A 24,558-nucleotide genomic window follows, 5' to 3' on the forward strand; every position below is an offset into this window, starting at 1 on the left:
ATAACTTACCGATCATGCTCATGTAGTTGGCCTCGTTGATGAAGTTCTCGAGTCCGTGGAACACGCCCCTGCCCGTGGCCGACACTCTGCCGTGGATACCTCCCTGCGATCAAAAATTGCCATTTTAAAATTGGTAAACTTAATCAATATTGCTCGGTTGTCAGAGACGCGATGAACAGGCACCGTTGGAGGCAGATCATAAAGACCAGGTGTGGAGCATCCACATCCACCGATGACCACGATCTTCAGTCATTGAGGGAGCGACCACAGAGAGAGAGAATCAATATTCTAGACATCGCAAAAGAAAATTTAATATTTCTTTGTCTGTTTAATTTGTTTTATTTCATGAAAAGAAGATTTACTTATTTTCAACAACTGACAAAGAAAACGATAATGTATTTGGGAATTGTTTTAATAGGTATTCATTAGTCCTAAAGTCCATATAGTCCTAAAGTTCTGGGACCATTTGTCTCATCTCAAGACATCGGCAGAAGGTGACGTAACTTAAGGGACTGAGCTAAGTCAATTACTATCCTCATGGGGTCCCTTTGTTTCCCATAAAGTTTTAAGTCATAATGTATTGTTTGTCATATTATCGTTAGTCATAAAACTGAAACCGTTAACTTTTCAGGACTTTCGTAAGGTTATTCTATAGATAGGTTAGGTTAGGTTGGTTTTATGGCAATCCTGAAAAGTTACGCATTTCTGAGAAAAACCAATTATGACTAACGAAATTTCGGACAAACAATACATTATGACTTAAAACTATTTGGGAAACAATAGAGACCCTATCCTCATTCATCACTTATATTAGGCAGGCCCATTTCGGGCCAAGTATCCCTAGCTGTCGGCGATGCACGACATCTCGCGCTCGGTGTCCGTCGAGCGGTACCGACCTGGTTGATGGGTTTGCCGGTGACGCAGGCGTGCGCGTTGATGTCCTGGTAGCCGATGGTCTTGGCGTACGTGTCGGCGATCCACGACATCTCGCGCTCGCCGGTACCCATGTCGGGGGCGGGCACGTCCACACCGGGCCCTGCGGGAATCGACAAATATAAATAGGTTTCGTGAAATATATGACAATGAGGACCAACTGTCCCTGCAGCTGACTGTACCTTGCCTAGTTACGCGGGTACCATGCGCTCACCAGAACGTTTATCGTGGTCGTAGTGACGTAGTGGTCTACGTGCCAGCGCGTTAAAGTGACATCTGCTTTGTCACGCTGATAACAGGTTCCATCATACGGCAGAATAAATTGATAGCGCTTATGTAAATTAATGGCTTTATCGTATGCTCGTGGGCATATATTATATTATGTCTATTTTTATTTTTTATTATCTGATATCGCAAGTTACCTACCAAGCAAAAACGTTAAGGTCGCGCGATCGGTCAAGATAAACTTGTCAGTTTATCAAAGCTATTCGAGTTATTATTTAGGCATTTTAACTGATAACATATTTCCTTCAGTGGGAAGGAGTCAAGCAAGGAGCTAGTTATTCGTTATTATTTTTAATAGCTTGTAAAATCAATTGCAAAATCGTTTTTATTTATTTATTTATACGAGCCTAGTGTGCCACTGCTGGGCAAAGGCCTCTCTCCTCCCTTTCCACGTATCCCGGTCTTGACCCGTTTTTCAATACGTAGTTAAATACATATGAGCGCTTTACCACTCGTATAACAAATAACAATAAATCTGAAAATCATAAATAAGTGTTAATTTAGTTATCTATTGTGTTGACCAGTTGACAGTATTAGCATTAGCACACTGACTACATGTTTTGCAAATATTTTGCCACTGAATGATATGCTTGACTTGAGGCTAGTTATATATTGGCACACCAAATAATACCTTATTAATGTGCTATTCACGTCTCGCACATACCTGGGGTAGCGTAACACTTAACATTGAAATCACCTCTCGGCGAAGACGACTTCACAAAGGATTTAAGGTTTATTAAATTTATTATTTTCAAGGCACTTTCTGATGAGAAAGACAGAGAAAGATATATGTGACGTTCCAGTTCCACAGGTAAAGATATCGTATGGCGGTTGACGCTCACGTCGCGTAGCACCGCAATGTTATCGAAGCGTCTTTAATAATAGCGTAAAGCCTATGGATCGTCACATATTATTATGTCGTTTTCCGGTCCCTCTTAGCATAAAGATAGCAAAAAAGTCCCGCGAGGATAGATGTAATTATAATAACCCCATTACAATAACCCTAATAAGTACAGAGAAATTTTAGAACCATGACATTGGAGTTCCACTTATGCTGGTTCTCCTCAGGGCTTGTTACAGTCCGGTAATAATAGGAACATCAATCTAGAACCATTATGCAATTTGCTAGACTGTTGACTTTCAACCTAGGTAATCTAGGTCACTGACCTGAATCAATAACTAGCTTAGCATTCGTTATGTCATCCAGCAATTACATGACTAGCGTGCAAAACAGTCAGTTCAAAACAAACTACGAGTACGTAAATGTAAATTGTAAACATCTGATTTGCTATATGTATTAGATTGAACACTAAAATATGACAGAAATTACTGGGTTCTATTCCCGCTCGCTTGGTTATCTTAAATAACTATAATTTACAAAAAAGTATAATTATGTTGTTTCGGATTTCCCCTAATAAACGGCACAGTTTGAATTGTTCATCCTGTATAATTTTCGAATAAGATTTTCCTACGTACAAATACATAAATATATAATTCCAGAATACTAATAATTCAGAGTTCAGAAGAATCTGCAAAAACTGAGCTCGAGAGAAAAGTAGTTGTTTGAAAGTTTCAAAAGCTATAATCGATCATGGGTGGGAGCACACTTGGCATGTTCCCAACAGTAGGTGTGCCGGTTATGCCGACTTGACCTATTCCAATACAGTCGCCGGCAGATATATCGGAGCAGCCAAGGTGTTCACAATATCTGAAAACGCACTCTAACGCACTGACAATAGAGGCGTGTTCAGATATTTGCGAGCGCCTTGACCGCTCCAATATATCTGATGGCGACTGTACATTGTTAACTTCTTGTCTGGTGGGTATATCTATACACTTTATTGAATGTAATACTAATATGACAAAACCATAAATTAAGTTTGTTAAGAACATATAGAAAAATAATATTATTTGCAACCTAATTGAGCATTTTCCAAAAAATATTTACATTTCATTCATGTCTTCAAAATATTGACTCCTTGGGCTCATTTCACTCAGAATCATTTGTACATTCACGCCTCATACATGAAAAAATGTGTCCCAAAATTTCCTTTCCAGATCGTCACATTTTTGTATGAATATTTTTTTTATTTGTATGAACGTGAAGCACTGGAAAACAATCTTTTCATACAAAATTTTGGGACACATTTTTTCATGTATGAGGCGTGAATGTACAAATGATTCTGAGTAAAATGAGCCCAAAAAGTCAATATTTTCAAGACATGAATGACATGTACATTTTTTTTGGAAAACGCTCAATTGGTACTTTTAAATAGGCATAACATTGTAGGAGCAAGCGCTGCTTAGGGAAGCATACCGTAAATATATGCCGTAATGTAAGTACAGTGTTCAATTAAATAAAACAGATTTCAAAAAGGTAAAAATATTGTCTCTTTTATATGCGCTAGCAAAGCAACTGATATGTATGAAGTCGGTGCCAATCCAAACACTGTCGAACCGAATGCCGACCCCGGTGCGGTTCGATAAGAAGGAAAGAAAGCTGGCCATTCGTTTTTTGGTGTTATTGACCAGTATTCTACAATAAAGATTCAAACCCAGTGTCGTAAAAGTGCGACTAACCGTACAGTTCATTGCACTCCGTCCCGAACCTCTTCATCAAATTTAATTGAAATTATCGTGCGTCATTCTATCATACAACCAGTTCGCCTAAAGCCCGTCACAGACGGAGCTATAATATACTAAAAGATATCTTATATCAAGGCGCATCTTACGATATATTTTACTTACTATTTGACAGAGTCCACACACGAATCTATAATATATATTTTGGTATATTACGATATCTTATAGGAAGCCATCTTAAAATACCTTGCTATAGTATAGCTCGTTATATTACGATATATTTTGGTATATTTCGTCTCTCTCACAATGTAATAGGTGCTAGATAGACAGCGATATAGATATATTCTGGTATCGTTGCTGCCGTTTGTGGTGCTATACTCTAAGATATCTGTCGGTATCTTTTGGTGTCTTACGGTATATCTTTATATATAAACGCGAGCGGCTTTGACGGTAGAAACAAATTAAATTATGCTCAAACAAAAGAGCGTAAAAAAATAACACTTTTGAATCGACAACATATATCCGCAAAATTCGTATTGTCGCGTATTTTGCATTTAAAAGTGAAAAAATTTCGACAAACAATACTAAAGGCTCAATTTGTTGGTTGACATTTGACAGCTATGCGTTGCGTTTAGAAACTGCAAACATGCTTACAAGTTAGGTTGGTCGTATTTTTTTTAATAAAAAGCAAGACGAATATTACTGTTTATTTGATGACTTTCCGGTATGTATAATGGTTATTATTTGCATTAAGTTTCGTTTCATATGGATATGTATACCGGTATAATTATTACATAAATTTGTTTTTAAGCCAGAACGTGCGATAGTCTGTTACGGCTTTTAAGACGATAGCAACACTGCCTAGACGTCAACGACGGCTGTTATTCGAAAATACTTTATCCGGTACTCCAGACGTGATAAAAACCTGTTAAATAGTGTATTGTGTGTGTTAACAATAAAAAATAGTCACCGAACATAGTGCAAAGTGCAAACGCCATCGTAACGTAACGAGATTTGAACTTCAAAGCGTTCCATGGGTGTATTGTGTTTAGTATAAACATCGGTCTCTCAGTTGTATTTTAATATTTCAGAATGATTCCAAATATTCTTACATGTCAAGGCACTACTAGCTACCTGGAAATGCAAGTGAAAGCAACCTTGAAGCAGCTGTGATAAACTAATAAGTGAGCGAGATGAAAATGACGTTGTTCAAAGAAACTTTGAGTTAAGTGCCAGCTGACTGTAACACACTCTAATTAAGTACATTGCCAGTGTGAAACAGTGCAAAAAGCTACATTGTATTGTGGACATATTTAATAACTGTGCTTTAGACTATGAATCAAATTTGAGGTGTATCGGTGAATTGGAAAGTCAACTGCATAAAGCTAATAAGTTATCTCCGGAGTCAATGTAAGTTGAATATAAGATTAAATATAATAAGATATATAGATAGTATATATGTCGCAGTCAAAAGTGTGAACTGGTCAAAAGAACTTTTAACCGACAAAAACAGGCAAAACTGCTTTTGACTGAGCATGTTGGTCAAAAGTAGTTATACCTGAAAATCATTGGTTAATAGTAATTGTGTTGTGACTGTTACTATCAGTCAAAAGTACTCGCAGAGATAGGTAGGTTAGGGTTATTTTTTTGCTACGCCCAAAAAACTAAACTGTTCCCAGAGATAGGTAGGTTAGGGTTATTTTTTTTTGCTACGCCCTAAAAACGAAACTGCTGCCAGAATAGGTATGATTTTCAGGTAAAACTACTTTTGACCAACATGCTCAGTCAAAGCAGTTTTGCCTGTTTTTGTCGGTTAAAAGTTCTTTGGCCAGTTCACACTTTTGACTGCAACAGGTTGGGCTGGACATATGGCAAGGGAAGGTAAAGATAAGTGGGATAGAGAGGAAGCGGAATGGTATCCTAGAGATGGAAAAAGGAGAGAAGGGAGACCAATAATGAGGTGGTCGGATGACATAAAGAAGCATGCGGGACCTAATTGGATAGGGACGGCAAGGGATAGAGAGCTGTGGAGAGAGCTGGGGGAGGCCTATGCCAAGAAGGCAGACTGAAATAATTATTAAAAAGCAATGACATAAAAATTATTTAATAAAGTTACTAAGGAAAAAATATTGAAACTAATTGATATAAATGAAATGTGAATTTATTTAAATGTAATATGTGCTGAAATTTAATTTTTTGGTCAATAAAGGCTATTCTATTCTATTCTATTCTAATTTGACAGGTGACAACAAAAAAAATATTAATTCCTGCTAAAATTTCAGAGTCATAGTGAAGCATAGTACATAGTACCAAAACAAGGTTGATTTTTAGGGTTCTGTAGCCAAAGGGTAAAAACGGGACCCCTATTACGAGGACTCCAATATGTTATTAGATCAAAACAAATTATTTTCAGAAAATATTTAATTTAGGCTTAGGGATGGCGAGGCTCCATAAACCTTCAGTAAGTAGTGCATAAGTATCCTTGGAAAAATTCGACCTATGCCGCCGTGGGTGGGCCGGTGGCAGAATGGCACAGGCACCTGCTGCAATAGCAGAGGACGCTGCTTTGATTCCAGCCTAGGGCACTGGAGGCCTTGGTCACTTTTTAGGGTTGCGTACCCATAGGGTAAAAACGGGACCCTATTAAATATTAAGACTCTGCTGTCCGTCTGTCTGTCACCAGGCTGTATCTCAAGATCTCATGAACCGTGATAACTAGATTAACTAGACAGTTTCAATTTTCACAAATGATGTATTTCTGTTGCCGCTATAACAACAAATACTAAAAACAAATTAAAGAAATATTTAAGCGGGGCCAATGCAATGCTAGGCTGGATATGACTGATGAAATGAGTAAATTTTTATTAATATGTTTTAATATGACATGTTGGTGGCAAACAAGCATACAAGGCTGTTAATGCCGATGGTAAGTGGGAGTTTAGACTAGACCTCTGCTTCTCCAAGGGACTCACATTGCTGACCGAGTAAATTTTTATTAATATGTTTTAATATGACATGTTGGTGGCAAACAAGCATACAAGGCTGTTAATGCCGATGGTAAGTGGGAGTTTAGACTAGACCTCTGCTTCTCCAAGGGACTCACATTGCTGACCGAGTAAATTTTTATTAATATGTTTTAACATGGCATGTTGGTGGCAAACAAGCATACAACTCATACAAGGCTGTTAATGCCGATGGTAAGTGGGAGTTTAGACTAGACCTCTGATTCTCCAAGGGACTCACATTGTTGACCGAGTAAATTTTTATTAATATGTTTTAATATGACATGTTGGTGGCAAACAAGAATACAAGGCTGTTAATGCCGATGGTAAGTGGGAGTTTAGATTAGACCTCTGCTTCTCCAAGGGACTCACATTGTTGACCGAGTAAATTTTTATTAATATGTTTTAATATGACATGTTGGTGGCAAACAAGAATACAAGGCTGTTAATGCCGATGGTAAGTGGGGGTTTAGACTAGACCTCTGCTTCTCCAAGGGACTCACATTGCTGACCGGTTACAAATCTATTACACTCATACTAGGGTTCCGTACCTGAAGGGTAACTAAAAAACGGGAACCTATTAGCGATTCCGACTCGCACTTGGCCGGTTTTTCTTAGTAGGTATATGACATTTATTTCAGTTTTACTTCATTGTCCGTCTGTCTGTCTGTCTGTCTGTCTGTCACCAGGCTGTATCTCATGAACCGTGATAGGCCTAGGCAGTTGAAATTTTCACAGATGATGTATTTCTGTTACCGCTATAACAACAAATACTAAAAAGTATGGAACCCTTCGTGCGCGAGCACTTGCCCGGTTTGACATTTCAGGCTCCGTCACACAGGCGCGTTTCGCGTGCGGCGCGTGAGCGGGGCGCGCCGCTTTTTCATATAAAACGCTCAGGCCCGGCTCTGAAATCGCGCCGGTGTGACGGAACCTTTATTTCAGTTTACTCCACTGTCCCTCTGTCACCAGGCTGTATCTCATGAACCGTGATAGCTAGACAGTTGAAATTTTCACACATGATGTATTTCTGTTGCCGCTATAACAACAAATATTAAAAAGTGTTCCGTTCTTGATGGGTGAGTCCGACTCGCACTTATTCAGTTTTTTTTTTGTAAACGAATTTAATATTAACGGATAGGCATTAATATTAAAGAATGAAATAGTAGTGATAATTTCCATACTTATACTTTAGTGCCATGAAGGGTAGGTACAAAAGGGTTCCCTCTTTTGAGATTGGAAAGTGGGCTAGGTTATAAATGCGGCCTTCACAGAACCGATCTGCGACCAGAAAAGTGGGTCAGGTTAGAACTGTGATCCTTACAGAACCGAACTGCTACCAGAAAAGCGGATTAGGTTTTTTTAATTACATATTTGTTTTTAGATATAATTATCGGAATAGTAAATTTTTCGAGTTATGATTGTATGTTACGGATTTAAAGTTTTCTGAGATGAGATAGGTTTGTAACCGCCTTGATGAAGGTATGAAGTCTAAAAGTAAATAATTACTTAATTCAAAATGAGTATTACCTATTACTATTATTTATTTTACCCGTGCGAAGCCGGGTTTTCATCTAGTTAATATATATTATCGCTCCGTCTGTGAAACATACGAAAGTCACGACGGACTCTAAAGAAGTATGACGCTATTGACGCTGATATGAAGTAAACTCACCAATGAATCCCTTCTTGGCCAGCTCCAGCGTGAAGCGGCGGGTGATCTTCTCGAGCTCGTGCTCCGAATACTCCTTGGGGTTGATCTTGATGCCGGCCTTGGCGCCGCCGAAGGGCACGTCGACGCAGGCGCACTTGAAGGTCATCAGCGCGGACAGCGCCTTCACTTCGTCCCTGGTCACGTCCGTTGAGAATCGAATACCTGCGGGTGACAACATTTATATTATGTACAGACAGTCACCACACGGGATTGTTATTCCATTTAGGGTTCTTGCTCAATTGGAAATTCTATAGCTAAGTATTGAACAACCAATTTAGCTAGGACAACAATCACGGAGCGTGATGGTACATAAGTTTGTGAGGTTGTTTTCTCGTTCTATCTACACGTATCGGTGGAATACGCCAGAGCGACGCAAAAACATTTGGTAAATTTTAATATTCCTGCTTTTTATGGATTCAAGTTAATGTTACTCCACGGTTCTATCCGCATCGAGTCTGTGTGGAAAGAGAAGAGTCGTGGAACATAAAGGAACCAATACATTTTACGACTCTTCTCTTTCCGCAGAGTCTCTACTCCCTCTCATTTAATGAGCTATATTCACCAGCCCAAGCCGAAAAGTTCACTTGATTAGCTCTACTATATCTAAATTTATACGAAAACCTGCCTGAATCAGCAATAATTCAGTTAGTTATTAAAATCAGTTTACTCTACCTCGGCGTCAAAAATCGACAAAAATCGATGACGTAATTTATGGACAGGCCCTATGTACCTATTGAGGTGTTACGTGCTATAAAGAGTATTGTATAATAACTAAAATTCTAAAACAAACACTGTTGTTACACTAAACCCCAGGTCATTGCCATTTAGATTGCTAGTATTGTCACCGTGGCCTGCTACAACGTTTGGGTAATTACTCGAAATTACCAGCGTGTATGACGACAGGAAGAGCTTTGTTAAATAAATGAACCAAACCATATATTGCATGTGAATTATGTGTATACTATTTATAGACTTGTTTATAAGAAACTACGCAGGTTTAAGTACGGGACCCTGCGTTAACTTAATATGTTACGAAATGCGTTACTAAATAAAATACAATATAACATGGTATTGGCGAATATTATGCGTCCTAAATTTTACGAAAAACGTATGAAATTATAATCGTTTCACTAAATTCCTACAAGATAAAAATATCTACTGCGTGGGTGGGTGGATGGATATAGTATATTTACCCACGTGCAAATCTAGCGAGTGACAATAGGTAGGTAGGTACTTACCTATTTATTAACTGCCCGTCAGCAAAACAGAACAGAACTATTATACAATCTGTGGTAAAACTAAGAAGTTGAGTAAAATATCCTTCCATGTACATATGTACCAATACCAAGTGTAGTACCAAAGTATGATTAATACCTACTGTTTTTGGGAGCGTCGGGAGGGAGGTTCATCAAAAAAGGAGTGTACGAGGTGCGGTCCAAAAGTTTCCGGCCTGATATAGAAAATAAGAGCATACATTTACAAAACTATTTTTATTATTCTATATATTTCCCTTCTATTTCAACACACTTTTTAAATCTGTAAATTAGCTTTTCTATCCCCTTGTAAAAGTACTCTGAAAGTTTGTCCTCAAAATGGGCGTAAACCGCATGGGTCACTTCACCGTCTGAAGAAAATCGTCTTCCCCTTAAGTCTGCCTTAAGTTTCCAAAACAAATAGTAGTCACTAGGAGCCAGGTCGTGACTATACGGTGGGTGGCGAATTTCCTCAAAGCCACACTTTGCAACAGCAGCCATGGTAATTAAAGCAGTGTGAATGGGCGCATTGTGGTAGAGAAGGCGCACACCTCTGCTAAGTTTTCCCCCAAGGGTGTGCTTGATCACCTCTCGTAACTGTTGTTTAAGGGTAGGTAGCGTAGGAGCTGCCAGTCACCGTGGTATTACTTTCTTTTATGTCCATCAACAGTATTCCTTGACAATCCCAGAACATGGTAGCCATTGTCTTTTTAGTGAATTGCGTTACCTTCGCCTTCCGAGGCCGCTGTTCACCATGACGACGCCACTCCTTCGATTCTCTTTTATAGAGGGAATCATAGTACAAAACCATTGTTTCCTCCCCAGTAACAATTTACTCCAGAAAACTCTTTCCATGTTTTTTATAGGCATCCAAAAATCCTGAGAGCACGCTTTTCGTTCACTTCGCTGTAGGCTTGAAAAAAAATTTACAATTCCTGTTGTTCTAATCGTCGTGAAATAAAAACCGCAAACAATAGAAACCCAAAAACTATATCCAAAAGAACAGGAAATAATAAAAATTACATATTTGTTTCTTATTTATAACGGCCAAAATACTTGGACCGCACCTCGTACATCAGGTTTTTAAACTGTCGGCAACGCGCGTGTAACGCATCTAGAGTTGTAGGCGTCCACAGACTACGGTGACTGCTTAGCATCAGCCGGGCCGTATGCTTGTTTGCCACCGACGTGGTGTTAAAAAAAACTCGGGGTGTTTTGAAATCGGTAATTGGCAATAGATTCTTTGTAGTTTGCATTTGTTCAGTAAACAAGAAAACGCGATATTCTAAATGTATATAAGTAGGTATGCGAAAGGCGCAGATATTTCAGTAATCCATTGTAGTTAGGTATTATTTATGTTTATCAATCAAAACATCATCTGAAAAACATCTTCAAGATGTTGTCAACATTTCATGACTCCGACAGTGAAACGTGACCGCGCTCGGAGTAGTTAGGTACCTACATAACAGTACCTACTACCTACCTACATTACACAAATTCATAAACATGGGCTCATGTTCAGTTTGCGCTAGTGATTATCTAGGCGCGCGACCTTCAAATTATATAAGTGTAATGACGTGAAATGTGAAATTGTATTTTCTTGTTACATAAGTGTTTTCGGTTGACGCGTCAGAGCCAAGCCCCCATGTCGCGGGCTTGGTAACGCAGTCGAATTAGGTACTTATCATTATCACATATTATTATTAGCCTACTGGAAACTACTTGCAGATACGTTCATAGGTACGTTATCCAGGTGATGTGTTGACGTAGGTACTGATTTTAGGTGGTGTGTTGATTGATTTACGTATCTCCGAAGCTCCAAACCTACGTGATAGCACATTTATAGGTGCCTAACAAGCAAAAGAGAGTACCTTCGCAGCGCTTTCGCTTTGGCTTTGTTTGTATACGTCTTTTTACTAGTAACAATCGGCCAAGAGCATGTCGGGCCATGCTCAGTGTAGGGTTTCGTAGTTACCATTCTGTCAAAATAGGCCAAACGGGGGCTATTAGTAAGTATCCTAAGGGAGTATAGTATGAATTATCTCAGGTGATTTTTTCGGGCCCGGACCCTAATCTGTAAACAAAAGGTATTGTTTCCTTTATGCAGTGGTTACAATGCTTACTGGTAATAGCCCCGACATAAGTAACGGGAACAAGCACGTTTAAAAAGCAAACTTACCATTCTAATTATATAGTTCAAATTCATGAAACAGCCCATTCCAAGATAACACCTGTTATCTTCAAAAACAAGGCCGCCCTGATTGTTCTCTGAACGAGGTGTCATATGAATTTGAACTTTAATACTATCACGATAGTTGCTTTTTAAACGACATGGTTGCTTTGGCACGTGCTGTAGACCGCTCTTAAAAGAAACAAAGGCTTTTGTTTAACGGAATAGCACCCGAACCCGAAAAAAACATTTGAGATAATTCATACTATACCTTTGCACTTTGCAGCGCTTTGTACTTACGTCTTTTTATTAAGAAAAGAAGATTTTTTGCAATAACTTAAAAACGACTAACGACTATAGACCGATCATGTTCGGCATAGTTTTCATTGAAAGTATTTATAAAGCTCTTGTTTCACGATTTTTTTCATATTTTTTGGACCCGTGGTTCAAAAGTTAGAGGGGGGGGGGGGGGGGCACATATCTGTTTTTCTTTCGGAGCGCATATTTCCGAAAATATTAACTATATAAAAAAATTGTTTTAGGAGACCCTTATTTTTTTTTGAAAGACCTATCTAACGATACCCCTGCTAAAAGGTTGCCGTCCGCTGGTCTAAACCTATTTTGAACGTGTTCGGCTTGTAGGTACTCTACTGGCAGACTAGCACCGTTTGAGCCGTTTTCGACTTTTCTCCAAAACATTTCCCATAATAAAAGGGCGAAAGCGCCGCCTATTGTTTTTTTTTTTCGTATTACAATTGTGTCGCTTAACTTCAAACTCGGGTAAATCCATTCGACCCTCTCAGCAAATCTCTACCCTATTACCTTTTCTTAAGGGGTCATCCATTAATTACATCACACGTTTAGGGGGAGGGAGGGGGTCAAGAAAATGTGACATGTTGTGACAAGGGGGAGGGGAGTCATAAACTTTGTGACGTCACTTTAAATTCATCAGTAACCGAAAATGTATTTAAATTATTTTATACGCTAATTATCATTTAAATAACAAGGTTTTGAAACGATAATCGTTTTTATTCGTTTAATTTTATTTCTTAATCAGTTTTGGGTTATAAAATTACTAATATTTCTTTTGTCAAAAATATTTTGATAAAATATTAAATAAATATTTGCCGATTTCGTTGAAGAAATGTAACGTCACACAAAAAAACCTAGAAATTCGTGTGACGTATTAATTAATGGATGACCCCTAATACCAAAATCGCATAATCTGACAGATGGATTTACCCGAGTTTGAATTTAAGCGACTCAATTACAAGCATGTTCGGAACCGTTCATTGTGCGTGGTCAGTGGTCTGACCGACAGAGGTTTTCATAGATTTTTGACAAGTTTTGAATCGTATCTCCTTTTTTTGCACTACAGATAGAATTATAAGACAAACGGTTATCGCTTTTTCAATCTTTTATCTCCGGTTTTGTCCACCGGATTTTGAAAAAACTGAATACTTACTTACTTACTTATTTTTTTATGAATTTTTTAAACATTGTCTAAAAAAAACACTTTTTTCGTATCTAGTTTGCAGTGAAGGATCTTACATGTACGAAATCTACATATTTGGGTTTGTCTTTGACGTCTCGAAAAACGTGTCCAGGGTTTTAATTTTAAACTAATTAACACAAAAGTTATGGCCATAAAACCAGTTTTTTAGCCTAAAATTGTTCAACTTTGATGCCAAATATCTCGAAGACAATAAACTTTGAAGTAAATATGGGATACTATATTGCTTAAAGCGGTTGCTGTTAATAAAATAAGCTACAAAAAACATTAGAAAACTAAGGGATTCAGATTGAAGGTCATTGGCGTGGGGTAGCCCCTTAAGGATGTTAACGAGTAGGTACGTACTAGGGAATTTCCCCATCCTGCCTATAAGATCCTGTCTATAGCCATTATTTCCTAAAAATTGTTACCTATTTTCCTATTTTATTATTCCTTTCATGCTGGTTTAATTACCTAATATCTGGGAGACCCAGCTTTGCTCGGAAAACATATAAAAACTCAAAAATGCGCGTTTTCCCAGAGATAACACCTAGCTAGATCGATTTATCGCCCCCGAAAACCCCCCTATAGCAAATTTCATCGAAATCTTTAGAGCCGTTTTCGAGATCCCCGAAATACATATAGTAGGAGATCCCACATATGGTCGACCTTCACCAATCTGTCTGATGGATGAAACTATGAAAATATGAAAGAAAATATGTTCCAGAACATAAATAAATAGGGTTGCCTAAAGAAATTTAGGTCAAGGCTATTTTTAATAAATTTTTGAAAAAAAATTTTTTTCTGAAAATTTCACCGATTTGTCTGACGAACGAAATAAGTTTCAATGGAAAGTATACAACTTGTACAACATAAATCAACTAGGTTGCCTATCTTTTTCCGGTCACTATTATGTGGTTGCCGTGTTTAAAGAGGTGATTTTATATCGATAATTGCACTCATCTGTCTGACGCTTGAATTATACATCAAAATGATGGTAATGTTATTGCAAATACAATGGTATAGGGTTGCCTGCGACAATCCGGTCACAAATAAGGGTTGCCAGGCTTTTAACTAACATAAGAAGGGAAGACTTTTAGCGATATACTCATAAACGGCTTAACTGATCAAGTTTGTTTTAATTTTATTTGATTAAGTTTTTTAAGCACTATTTTCATGATTTTTTTTTCTTATTTTTTGGACAGATGGTTCAAAAGTTAGAAGGAAAAACCTTTTTTTTTTCTTACTAAACAATTATTTCCGAAAAGATTCACTTTATCAAGAAATGTTGTTTAAAGACCCCTATTTATTTTGAAAGGCCTATCCAACGACACCCCACACTATAAGCTTGAAACGATAAAAAAATTGTCACACACATTTTGTTTCTTTCAAAGCGATTATTTCCGAAAATATTCACTTTATCAAAAAATGTTCTTCTAAAACCCCTATTCATTTTGAAAGACCTTTAAAGCCAACAACATCCCACACCATAGAGTTGACACAAAAAAAAAATTGTCACATACATTTTGTTTTTTCGAGGCGATTATTTCCTAAAGTATTCACTTTATCAAAAAATGTTGTTTAAAGACCCCTATTTATTTTGAAAGGCCTATCCAACGACACTCCACACTATAAGGTTGAAACGATAAAAAAAAATTCACACACATTTTGTTGCTTTCAAAGCGATTATTTCCGAAAATATTCACTTTATCAAAAAATGTTCTTCTAAAACCCCTATTCATTTTGAAAGACCTTTCCAACAACTTCCCACACCATAGGGTTGACACGAAAAAAATATCCTCACGTACATTTTGTTTCTTTCGAGGCGATTATTTCCTAAACTATTCACGTTATCAAAAAATGTTTTCTAAAAAACCGTATTATTTTAAAAGACCTATCCAACGACATGTCACATTATAGGTTTGAAGCGAACAAAATGGTCACATACATTTTTTTCTTTTTTTTTCGTTTGATACCTATGTTCTATGTCTATGAAAGAAACAAAATGTGTGTGACAATTTTTTTATCGTTTAAACCTTATAGTGTGGGGTGTCGTTGGATAGGCCTTTCAAAATAAATAGGGGACTTTAAACAACATTTCTTGATTTAGTGAATCATTTCGGAAATAGTCGTTTAGAAAAAAAAATGGGTTTTCCTTATAACTTTTGAACCTTCTGGCCAAAAAACATGAAAACAATCATAAAAATAGTGCTTAAAAAACTCAATCAAATAAAATTAAAACAAACTTGATCAGTTAAGCCGTTTATGAGTTATCGCTAAAAGTCTTCCCTTCTTATTTTAATTAAAAGCCTGGCAACCCTTATTTGTGACCGGATTTTCGCAGGCAGCCCTATACCATTGTATTTGCAATAAAATTACCATCGTTTTGATGTATAATTCAAGCGTCAGACAGGTGAGTGCAATTATCGATATAAAATCACCTCTTTAAACACGGCAACCACATAATAGTGACCGGAAAAAGATAGGCAACCTAGTTGACTTATGTTGTACAAGTTGTATACTTTCCATTGAAACTTATTTCGATCGTCAGACAAATGGGTGAATTTGACGAAATAAATTTTTTTCAACAATTTATTAAAGATAGCCTTACCATATTTCTTTAGGCAACCCTATTTATTTATGTTCTGGAACATATTTTCTTTCATATTTTCATAGTTTCATCCGTCAGACAGATTGGTGAAGGTCGACCATATATGTGGGATCTTAGACCAATATATAAATGAACAAGAATTGCTCGTTTAAAGGTATTTGATAGATAGATTGTTAGACATGACATGGCTAAATAACTACTTAGTAATAGTTGGTAATAGGTAGCAACTAACCTAAAATTTTCGCACTAGCACTCGCAAAATTAAATATGCACTTACAACTCTTTTGGTTTTTATTTTCAGTTTTATGTTGTAAACTGTGCGAATAATAGTAATTAAGAAAATTACGTTTATTAGTTGGATTAAACAACTAGCACATTGTCACAGTACAAGAACAGTAGTGAATCTTCATAGAAATGTGCCGCTGCCGGCTTGAATGTGTGCGTGCGCGCCGGGCGCCGTGTACGCACGCGCTGCCACGCACACATTAGCATAATATACGGGGGAATACGGTGGCGGCAGTGTGGGCCGTACCGCGACTGTGATCGCGCGCAATCGAGTACGCTACCCGCCCGCTCGCATTTGTCTGCTCTGACGGTAGGCCTTAATTTTTTTGATCATGACTATGAACAGAGGCAATAGTATAAGTAAAACAAGATTGAATATCACTATTGTATACAATACTTTTTCTACGAATCAACAAAAATAATACTTTAAACTAGTAGAATCATACAAACAAACCAAACCAAAAGTATACAGCTAAGATACGGAAGCAGCCGCGATACCTTCATAATACTGGTACGCGCCCCGGCCACCGCGTTAGTTGGTCAATGACACCTTCTCGTAACTCATGCGGCCCTGGTACTTGCTCCGCGCTAAATTCAATTTTTAGACAGTTATTTTCTCGATTTTGGCCACCATAGCCTATGGAGACTAACAAGCAACACTAAGTGGTTTTCGTAGTCTATGGATGTTGCTATATTAAGGGTGTCACATGCGCGTTTCTGACTTATGAACCAATTGTTTCTACTATACAACCTAAAATTAATAATTAATTTGAGCTATGGTTTTGTTTCGTCCTCTTGACCGCGGCGAGCTGTGATTGGTCAATTTCATTATAGTTGAATAAACTGTATCGAAATGAATATTATAGTTGAGTTGGGACCCGTACATTAAAAATACCCATTTGCAGTTTGGTATATGAAATCTTAATTCAAAAATTACAGTCGACGAGTAGTAAAAAAATATTCTAGTGTCTCAATAACGACTCCTCAAACCCGGACTTGTCATTCTTCATAATACCTACTTGCCCATGCTTCCCTAAAACCTTTTTACTAAAGTTATACGTAAGGATGAGAATTTACTTTAAGAACCGCAAACAATAAAACGTTCCGAACATGCAGAAACCGGAGGATTTTTTTTCTGTATCGAATTTATAATTTGTTTAATAACTGCCATTTCCTAATGTAAATATTTAAAAAGCGTTTTATTTATACTTCATTTATGGATTGATAGAACATTTCATTACATTATAATAAATAGAAACGTAGTGCTACTCATAATACGCAAATAATATTTAACTAAAAATAAAAGTGACAACCCTAAGCGCCAACGCAAAAGTAGGCAAATAACTTGCCGAGCGGCCTTAGATTCACTACTGTTCTTAGTGTACTGTGACATTGTGTAGCTGTAGTAGAAAGGCATCTACCTAATGTTTGTCATCAATTTTCTAAGGTAAAGTTGCCTATCACTAAGATGGATTCCACACTTATTAAATTTAGATACACATTTTACCAAATATAGATAAAGCACAAAATGAAAAAGCTTAGGTAAGTAAGTAATGTGAATTTATTTCACTCCCAGTAAATTTCGCTAGAAACCTACGTAACATTACGGCAGCCGGCAACATCACGTGTCTCTTGACTCTCTTGAGCTATAAATACATTTTCTCTATTATCGGATTTAACAAACTGCGGCACAATTAATTACCTACTCTCATGATGTACATAAGCGATTTTAATAAAAAAATATGTATGTTAAGGGCACTTACCTCCTTTAGTGGGTGTTCTGTGGGAGGAATGCTGAGCACGGTAACCTTTGATCATTTCATAGTCTCCAGAGTCACGCCTTAGGGGGAACTGGAGTTCCAAAATGTGGTCACAGGGTTGCATCAGTTTCAGGATACCAGACACTTTCTTCTTCTTCTCTTCGACGGGAACTCTTGATTTCATATCTTCTACTAATTTGTCTTCAACTACCTGACAGGCCCTATGGAAGAAATACTCCACCATGTCAAAGAACCTTGGATTTGCACTTGTAGGAATATCCTTAAGCCTCTCAGGTATTTCATGGCTGGCGTAAGTTCGGCAGCAGAGAACGTTCGCAGCGGCAGGCGCGATTCTGACCATGTTGGCTGCTTCATTTTTTAAAGGCGGAGCTACGGATTTAGCAATATTTTTAAGGTGTAACATTTTGACTGATTTTATTAAGTACTAAAGTCGGGTTAGGTCGCCTTTTAAAATGTTAAAATACACAAAAATATGGTGTGATGTTACTTGTTACAGTGACGACCCGCCCCGACGGATTCGACCACTGAATTGAATGAACTTAGTCGCAGACGATAAAAAAAACAAGGACTTGCCGGCTGCCGCAGGTAGTGAAGAGCTTTGATGCGGATTTTTTGTCTCGCTTCAAATAACGATCGAAAAAGCGACGAGACGCGTTGGACGTTGCGTAAGCATACGTCGTTCTGAGAACAGAGAAAATAAAATTACATGTTGAAAAAAAAAAAAACGCTTTATAGCTTATATGAAATGAACTTGATGAATTTATAAAACATGGCCTCATTAATATGTTATAATAAATCTAAACTAATAATTGAAAATTTAATCAGTCCATTAATCATAATAAAAATATTGATATACGCCCAAATAAAAGTACATTTCGGACCACTTCGCCAAGGTGCCCGCGTAATTTGCTACTTGTATTTGCATCCCTTGTTAATTAACGGCAACCGTATATGTGACGTCCCACGGTCAAAGGTACCTTATGGCGGGTATGGAGTTATGCATACCCCAGTAATCTACAATAAATAACCTATCGATAACACAAAAGATCAACCTTCTAGGTTGCGTAGTTACAGAGATATGATTTTTTGAAAATAATGTTGTGAAATGAGCAACTTTACGATAGAGAAGTTTTAAGTTTAGCCGCCTAAAAAACTATGTTCCTGAAGTAAGTTACATAGTTGACTACAAATAATAATACCTTATATATCTGAGATTAAAAAAATATTGCGACTTGTTCTGTAATGCAAATAGAAACTTTTGATATCGACTGATTTATGTGTATACTAACCAATCTGTTGAAAATAAAGTTTTATTTCATTTTCACGATTGATTGCAATGAGCTCTCAAGATTTAAATTTTATCTATTAGAAAACGACACTGACAGACAGTTTAAGCAAAAAACAATACCGATTTAGAGGTGAAAATGTATTTTCTGACTTTTTCATATAAAATCACAAAATTGAATATTTTTACTTTTAATGTGACACACAATCAATTTTTCTGAGCACATATGAAAGAAATTCTGTCATTCAAATGAAATAAATCCTAAAACCCCAACTAAATACTATATTTAACCCCTTATGCCACTTTAAACTTACATAACAATAACAGTATTTGCTCCATACATTTACGAAAAGGTACCTTATGGAAATAAATCTAATAATACATCACTACAAAATATCAATCATATTATAGTTTATCTTTTATGAATAGAAAATATTAATTTACATTAAACTGCCCCCAATTTAATTAGTTCTTCGTCATAATAATCTTAAAAAAGACCAATAATTTGTATGTAATGAAAAGGTACCTTGTGGTCAAGTTACATGATGAGGCATGATGATGATGGAACAGTTAGGATAAACTAATAATATTTTGGGGTTAAGATGGTATAAATCGTCTATTTCTTATCAATAATATATTTCGGTTGCTATTGAAGATAAGCGGCATTGAGGTTCAATGACCTCAGATATTCCATAAGGTAATGCGTCGGGTATTGGCATTTTTCAGCAAACCAATGGCTGATTTACTGCATGCGACCAAACCAAATGAAGATTATTCTAGTTAAGAAAGACTTGACGAGAGTAACTTTGGTATAATAGCAGTCTACTTGGATTTGTGATGTCGGTCTATGTACGGTTATAATATTTGCGAGGCGCCCCAACCAGAACTGAAATTATCAAATTAGTTTTGCAGAATGCTAATACAGTTCTCTACCAAACTTCTTTTCCCGTATTGACTAGTTTTTTTGGGAATTTTCAATCTTTTTTCCATAAGGTACCTTTTCTACTAAACTCTGAGACGACATTACTAGGCTTATAACTAACTTATAACAAAAATAAAAACAGGTAAACAAACGTTACGCATTAAGGTTTCAGATCACACAATAAAAAAAAATTGAGCATTTTTTCACCTCTTTACAAAACATTTAATATCTCCGAAACTAGAAACCCTCATAAGGTACCTTTTCCCGTGGAACGTCACATATATCTCTTTCACATACACTCTGACGTTTAATTGATAAAAAAAGTTATACTAGTTATACTTGTTTATTTTGTTGTGACGTTTGAGTGAATCGTATTATTAAAGAATTTCTCAAAATAACTTAGAAATTAAAGTTCATACATGTATTCTACGCATTTGGCCAAAATTAGACGAACAAATGACTTGTCTTTTTAAACAAAGAGATCGCGCAACGCGCAAAAGATTTACTGTCTTGTGCTGTCTGTACGATTCAACCAAAATAAAACTACTTACTTGAAATGATTTAATGTGAGAAAATAGTTAAATTTTATTATTGTATTAATCTAAATATTGTGTTATCTTACTTATCTTTTGCTTGTTTTAGTTAACATCGTTGGAACACATCAGGATGGTGTCTGGAGACGAAAACAACTATGATTTAATTGAGCATCTACCGGATGAAATCATAATATTAATCTTTAAAAACCTTCCACTGGAATCAATATTGGCCTGTGAGAATGTATGCAAGCGTTGGAGAAAATTGTCTCGAGATGCATCATTGTGGAGACATATTGTCATTGTTTATTCAGGGAAGCCCGGCCAAAGTGAAGTAAGTGAGCGCAATCTGGAAATCATATCAACCCACAGCAAGTATATATATTGCTTAAAATTGCAGTATGTATACAGTTATGCCACTATAAAATCCATTACAGCTAACTGTGACTATATTAGTTCACTGGAATTAGTGATGTGCCGAGTTACAAAAGAATTTGAAGAGGATATTTTGAGATGGCCAAATCTTAAAAAACTAAATTTAAGGAATTCTTTACTCATGACAAGCAAGGATGACTTAATAGTAAAATATGATTACTTTAAGGAGTTACGTTATTTAGCCCTATCAGATTTTGGATTAAACCCATTTAATTGTGATACTTTATTGAATTGTAATCATTTAAGTCATATATTGATAGAGAAAATTAAAGATATGGATGTAGATTATATAAAAAAGTTAATAATATCCAAACAAAATATGCTGGTCACATTTCACATATATGGAGGTGACGCAGTGGATGATAAATGCCTAGCCCTGCTGGCACAGTGTCCAGCTCTCAAGGACCTGGCAATAATAAGATGTGAGAACCTTACCGATGCTGGTTTGTTAGCACTTTCGAACCTGAGGACAATACAACATTTACAGATATGGAATAACACTAACTTTACTGAATTAGCACTACTGAAAACATTGGGCAGCAACATTTTCATAAAGCTGGAAAGTCTTAGTCTTTCTAGGATAAGAAATATTACACCAGTAATAGTGGATATAATTTCGGAATATTATAAAAATCTTAAATTTCTGGCTTTGTATCAATGTCCACATATTGTAATGACTGATTATGAAAAGCAGCTAAAATCCAAATTTAGGAATATAGATGTGGTTCTGTACTGACAAAAGCATACTATCGTAAGATATACTGTTTTTATGTAAGTTTTTCTTAATAATAGGAAGTGTGCATGAACTATAGGGGGAAGCATTGGAGATAATCCACATCTCATATCAGTTATGAGTTGTTTTTTTTTTTTTTCCGCTTGCACTGTATGGGACAAAGGTGCACGGTTGACTGTAGCTTGTAGGGCCAAGCACCTCGCTAGCGTGGGATCCGTGTGCCCCGCTATCATCGCGCCGCGCGACTGCCGTGCTGTAGTGTGACAATGCCTTTAGTGGCACTGTATTGTTGGAAACAGTAACCTTACATTCAAACTGGATGTTCCATCTAGGTAACTCTGTTGTGGTGCAAAACATTACCATAAAGGACATCATGCTGGAATTGCAGTTTTAGCTATTTTCAAAAGAACACCTTACAGAAGGAAGGACCCGAGTATGTCCTTAAACTACGTCCAGGACCCAGGTATGCCCTTAAACTACGTCCAAGACCACCGGTGGACGGGCAACAGCGTCCCTCAAATTCGGTGTACTCGACTGCGATCGCCAACCCGCCTGCCAAGCGTGGCGATTATGGCATACACCCCCCAAAGGGGGAGGCCTATGTTCAGCAGTGGACGTCTTATGACTGAGATGATGATGATGACCTTAGAGAAAGAGATACATAATGAGTGAGATGTCATTCAAGATTATTAGAGTTAGACCAAGAGAAGTCTGCAACGATTTTGATATCACACGCAGTGTAAGTGTTATTTATAATAATTTCATAGAAGTTTGACATTTAAAATAACACTTGCACTGCGTGTGCTACTAACATCGTTGCAGACTTTTCTTGGTCTAACTCTACACCTCAGCAGTATGGCCTAGTCGGAACATCCAATAGTAAGATCGGTCATTGGGTAGATCATGTATGTGTCATATTGATACATACAAACAACCATGAAAATAAATAGCAGCTGCCGGCCTAGATGGTTGAGCTTTTATTGTTTGTTATTGTGGCTATCACTTTATTACAGTAATGTAAAAAGGAATGTGGTTTAATCATAATTGTAGCCTTTTTCTCACCTGACACAAACACAATAGTTGAATAAGAACTGGAATTGTGTTTAAAAAATTATGTAAGTAGCTACATTCTTAAGCATCTGCTGTTATGTTACCTATCTAGGAGATATATAGATATGTACTTATTACAACTACTTTTTTTTGCTGAAATGGAATAAGTAGTAAAAAAACATGGCATTCAAATTCATTTAGTATAATTACCTTAATTTATAATGGCATTTTCATAAATCAATGGGATATGGTACATACAATGTAGACAGTTCGTAATACGGAATATTTTCCACAATTTTGCAACCACCCTTGGTTTCAAAGAAATTTCCTATATGTCACTAAAACATGAATTAGAATAAAGGTATTTATTGATATAATTAAAAGTAAATATATATAATATAATATTGAAGTATCCTCAACTGTTCGTTATTCAATTGAAGTTAAAAAGTATAAATGCAATTACCGCACGGTTCATGTAAGTACGTGTGCAAAGAGCATTAGAAAACCAAAAAAGCCTCAGTTCTATAAAATTGAAAATGTTTTTCTTAAATATGTACTTATAGTCTGCAATTATTTTCAAAATATAAAAAAAAAAAAGAACTCAACTTAATGCAATGGGTATGTTTGGTCATTTATAAAACATCAAGAGCTGTTTTTTTTTAACATTACTTTGCCCAACAGGTTTATGAGGTAACTGTGCTATTCCTAATTGCCATTATACACAAGTTCGCAATCAGATAAAATTATTTACATAAATATTGAAATATTTACAGTAGACAGTTTCATGCTAAGCACATGTTTGATACAAATATGCAACATTTACAATGACATTTATTCTCGTAACTGCTGTTGAAACGAGGATATAGATCACTAAGTAGTATTTAATTAAATCAATTAGGATTTTATAATAGAATTCAACAAATTAGAATTGTGATGACTTGTGGTTGGGCTGACAGAAATTGTCTACGAGTTATAGTTTATTTTACTACCTTAAATACCTACTTACCTGCAATAAATGTTATGGGGTCTACAGATAGAACGATCTACCACTTATTATCACTACTGATATTTTTGGTTTGTTCATGTCCAACATAACGGTGATTACTTAGATAGTTAGGTCTATATACCCCATGTGCAGCATTGTATATAAATCAAATATATGGATCTACATCACATTTTATGTTTTCTTGAAAACATATCACAGCAACCCTATTCATTTGGTACCTATGTTTTAGTTAGATATTCCATTTGATTTTTATACCAAAGACAAACCTTTTGTCCTAATAAAATAACACAAAAACATTTTTAAAATGTTATATCTACTTAAAATACTTAGAATATAAATATAGGTAATAATTAATAAAGATGCTGGTTTAGTTTCTTCCCGTAAGGCTTGCTTGTCATAACCAGAGACTACTAAATATTCAAGATGGACACCCTTCATACATCACCGCGATCCTCGCGTGCTTCATTGTCATAGGTGGCGCTAAT

The 24,558-nt window shown here is 36.5% G+C and overlaps 2 protein-coding genes across 3 annotated transcripts in view; one reads left to right on the forward strand and one right to left on the reverse strand.

Annotated features, from left to right (window-relative positions):
* The window catches only part of LOC134805999 (glutamate dehydrogenase, mitochondrial), a 32,050-nt gene extending 13,384 nt beyond the window's left edge, over positions 1 to 18,666 (reverse strand). The window contains exons 1-4 of the mRNA XM_063779184.1: positions 18,092 to 18,666; positions 8,479 to 8,679; positions 897 to 1,036; positions 10 to 103 (exon numbers count right to left, since the gene is read on the reverse strand). Coding sequence (XP_063635254.1) covers positions 10 to 103; positions 897 to 1,036; positions 8,479 to 8,679; positions 18,092 to 18,512 — 856 coding nt within the window. The 5' untranslated portion in view covers positions 18,513 to 18,666. The remainder of the gene's footprint in view (positions 1 to 9; positions 104 to 896; positions 1,037 to 8,478; positions 8,680 to 18,091) is intronic.
* A 1,980-nt stretch (positions 18,667 to 20,646) lies between these two features.
* LOC134805752 (F-box/LRR-repeat protein 7-like) lies at positions 20,647 to 22,053 on the forward strand. 2 transcript variants are annotated; one of them, XM_063778988.1, is made up of 2 exons: positions 20,647 to 20,882; positions 20,959 to 22,053. In XM_063778988.1, the coding sequence occupies exon 2, from the start codon at positions 20,983 to 20,985 to the stop codon at positions 22,018 to 22,020; it is 1,038 nt and encodes a 345-aa protein (XP_063635058.1). In that variant the 5' UTR covers positions 20,647 to 20,882; positions 20,959 to 20,982; the 3' UTR covers positions 22,021 to 22,053. The 2 variants fall into 2 exon arrangements, with proteins under 2 accessions (XP_063635058.1, XP_063635064.1); XM_063778994.1 differs by having other exon boundaries at positions 20,647 to 20,837.
* Positions 22,054 to 24,558: the final 2,505 nt, after the last annotated feature.

Source organism: Cydia splendana, chromosome 2 (genome assembly GCF_910591565.1).
Source record: "Cydia splendana chromosome 2, ilCydSple1.2, whole genome shotgun sequence".
NCBI lineage: Eukaryota > Metazoa > Arthropoda > Insecta > Lepidoptera > Tortricidae > Cydia > Cydia splendana.

Excerpts from the sequence above, each read along its gene's own strand:
- LOC134805752 (XM_063778988.1), top strand. The coding sequence starts at position 20,983 with ATGGTGTCTGGAGACGAAAACAACTATGATTTAATTGAGCATCTACCG.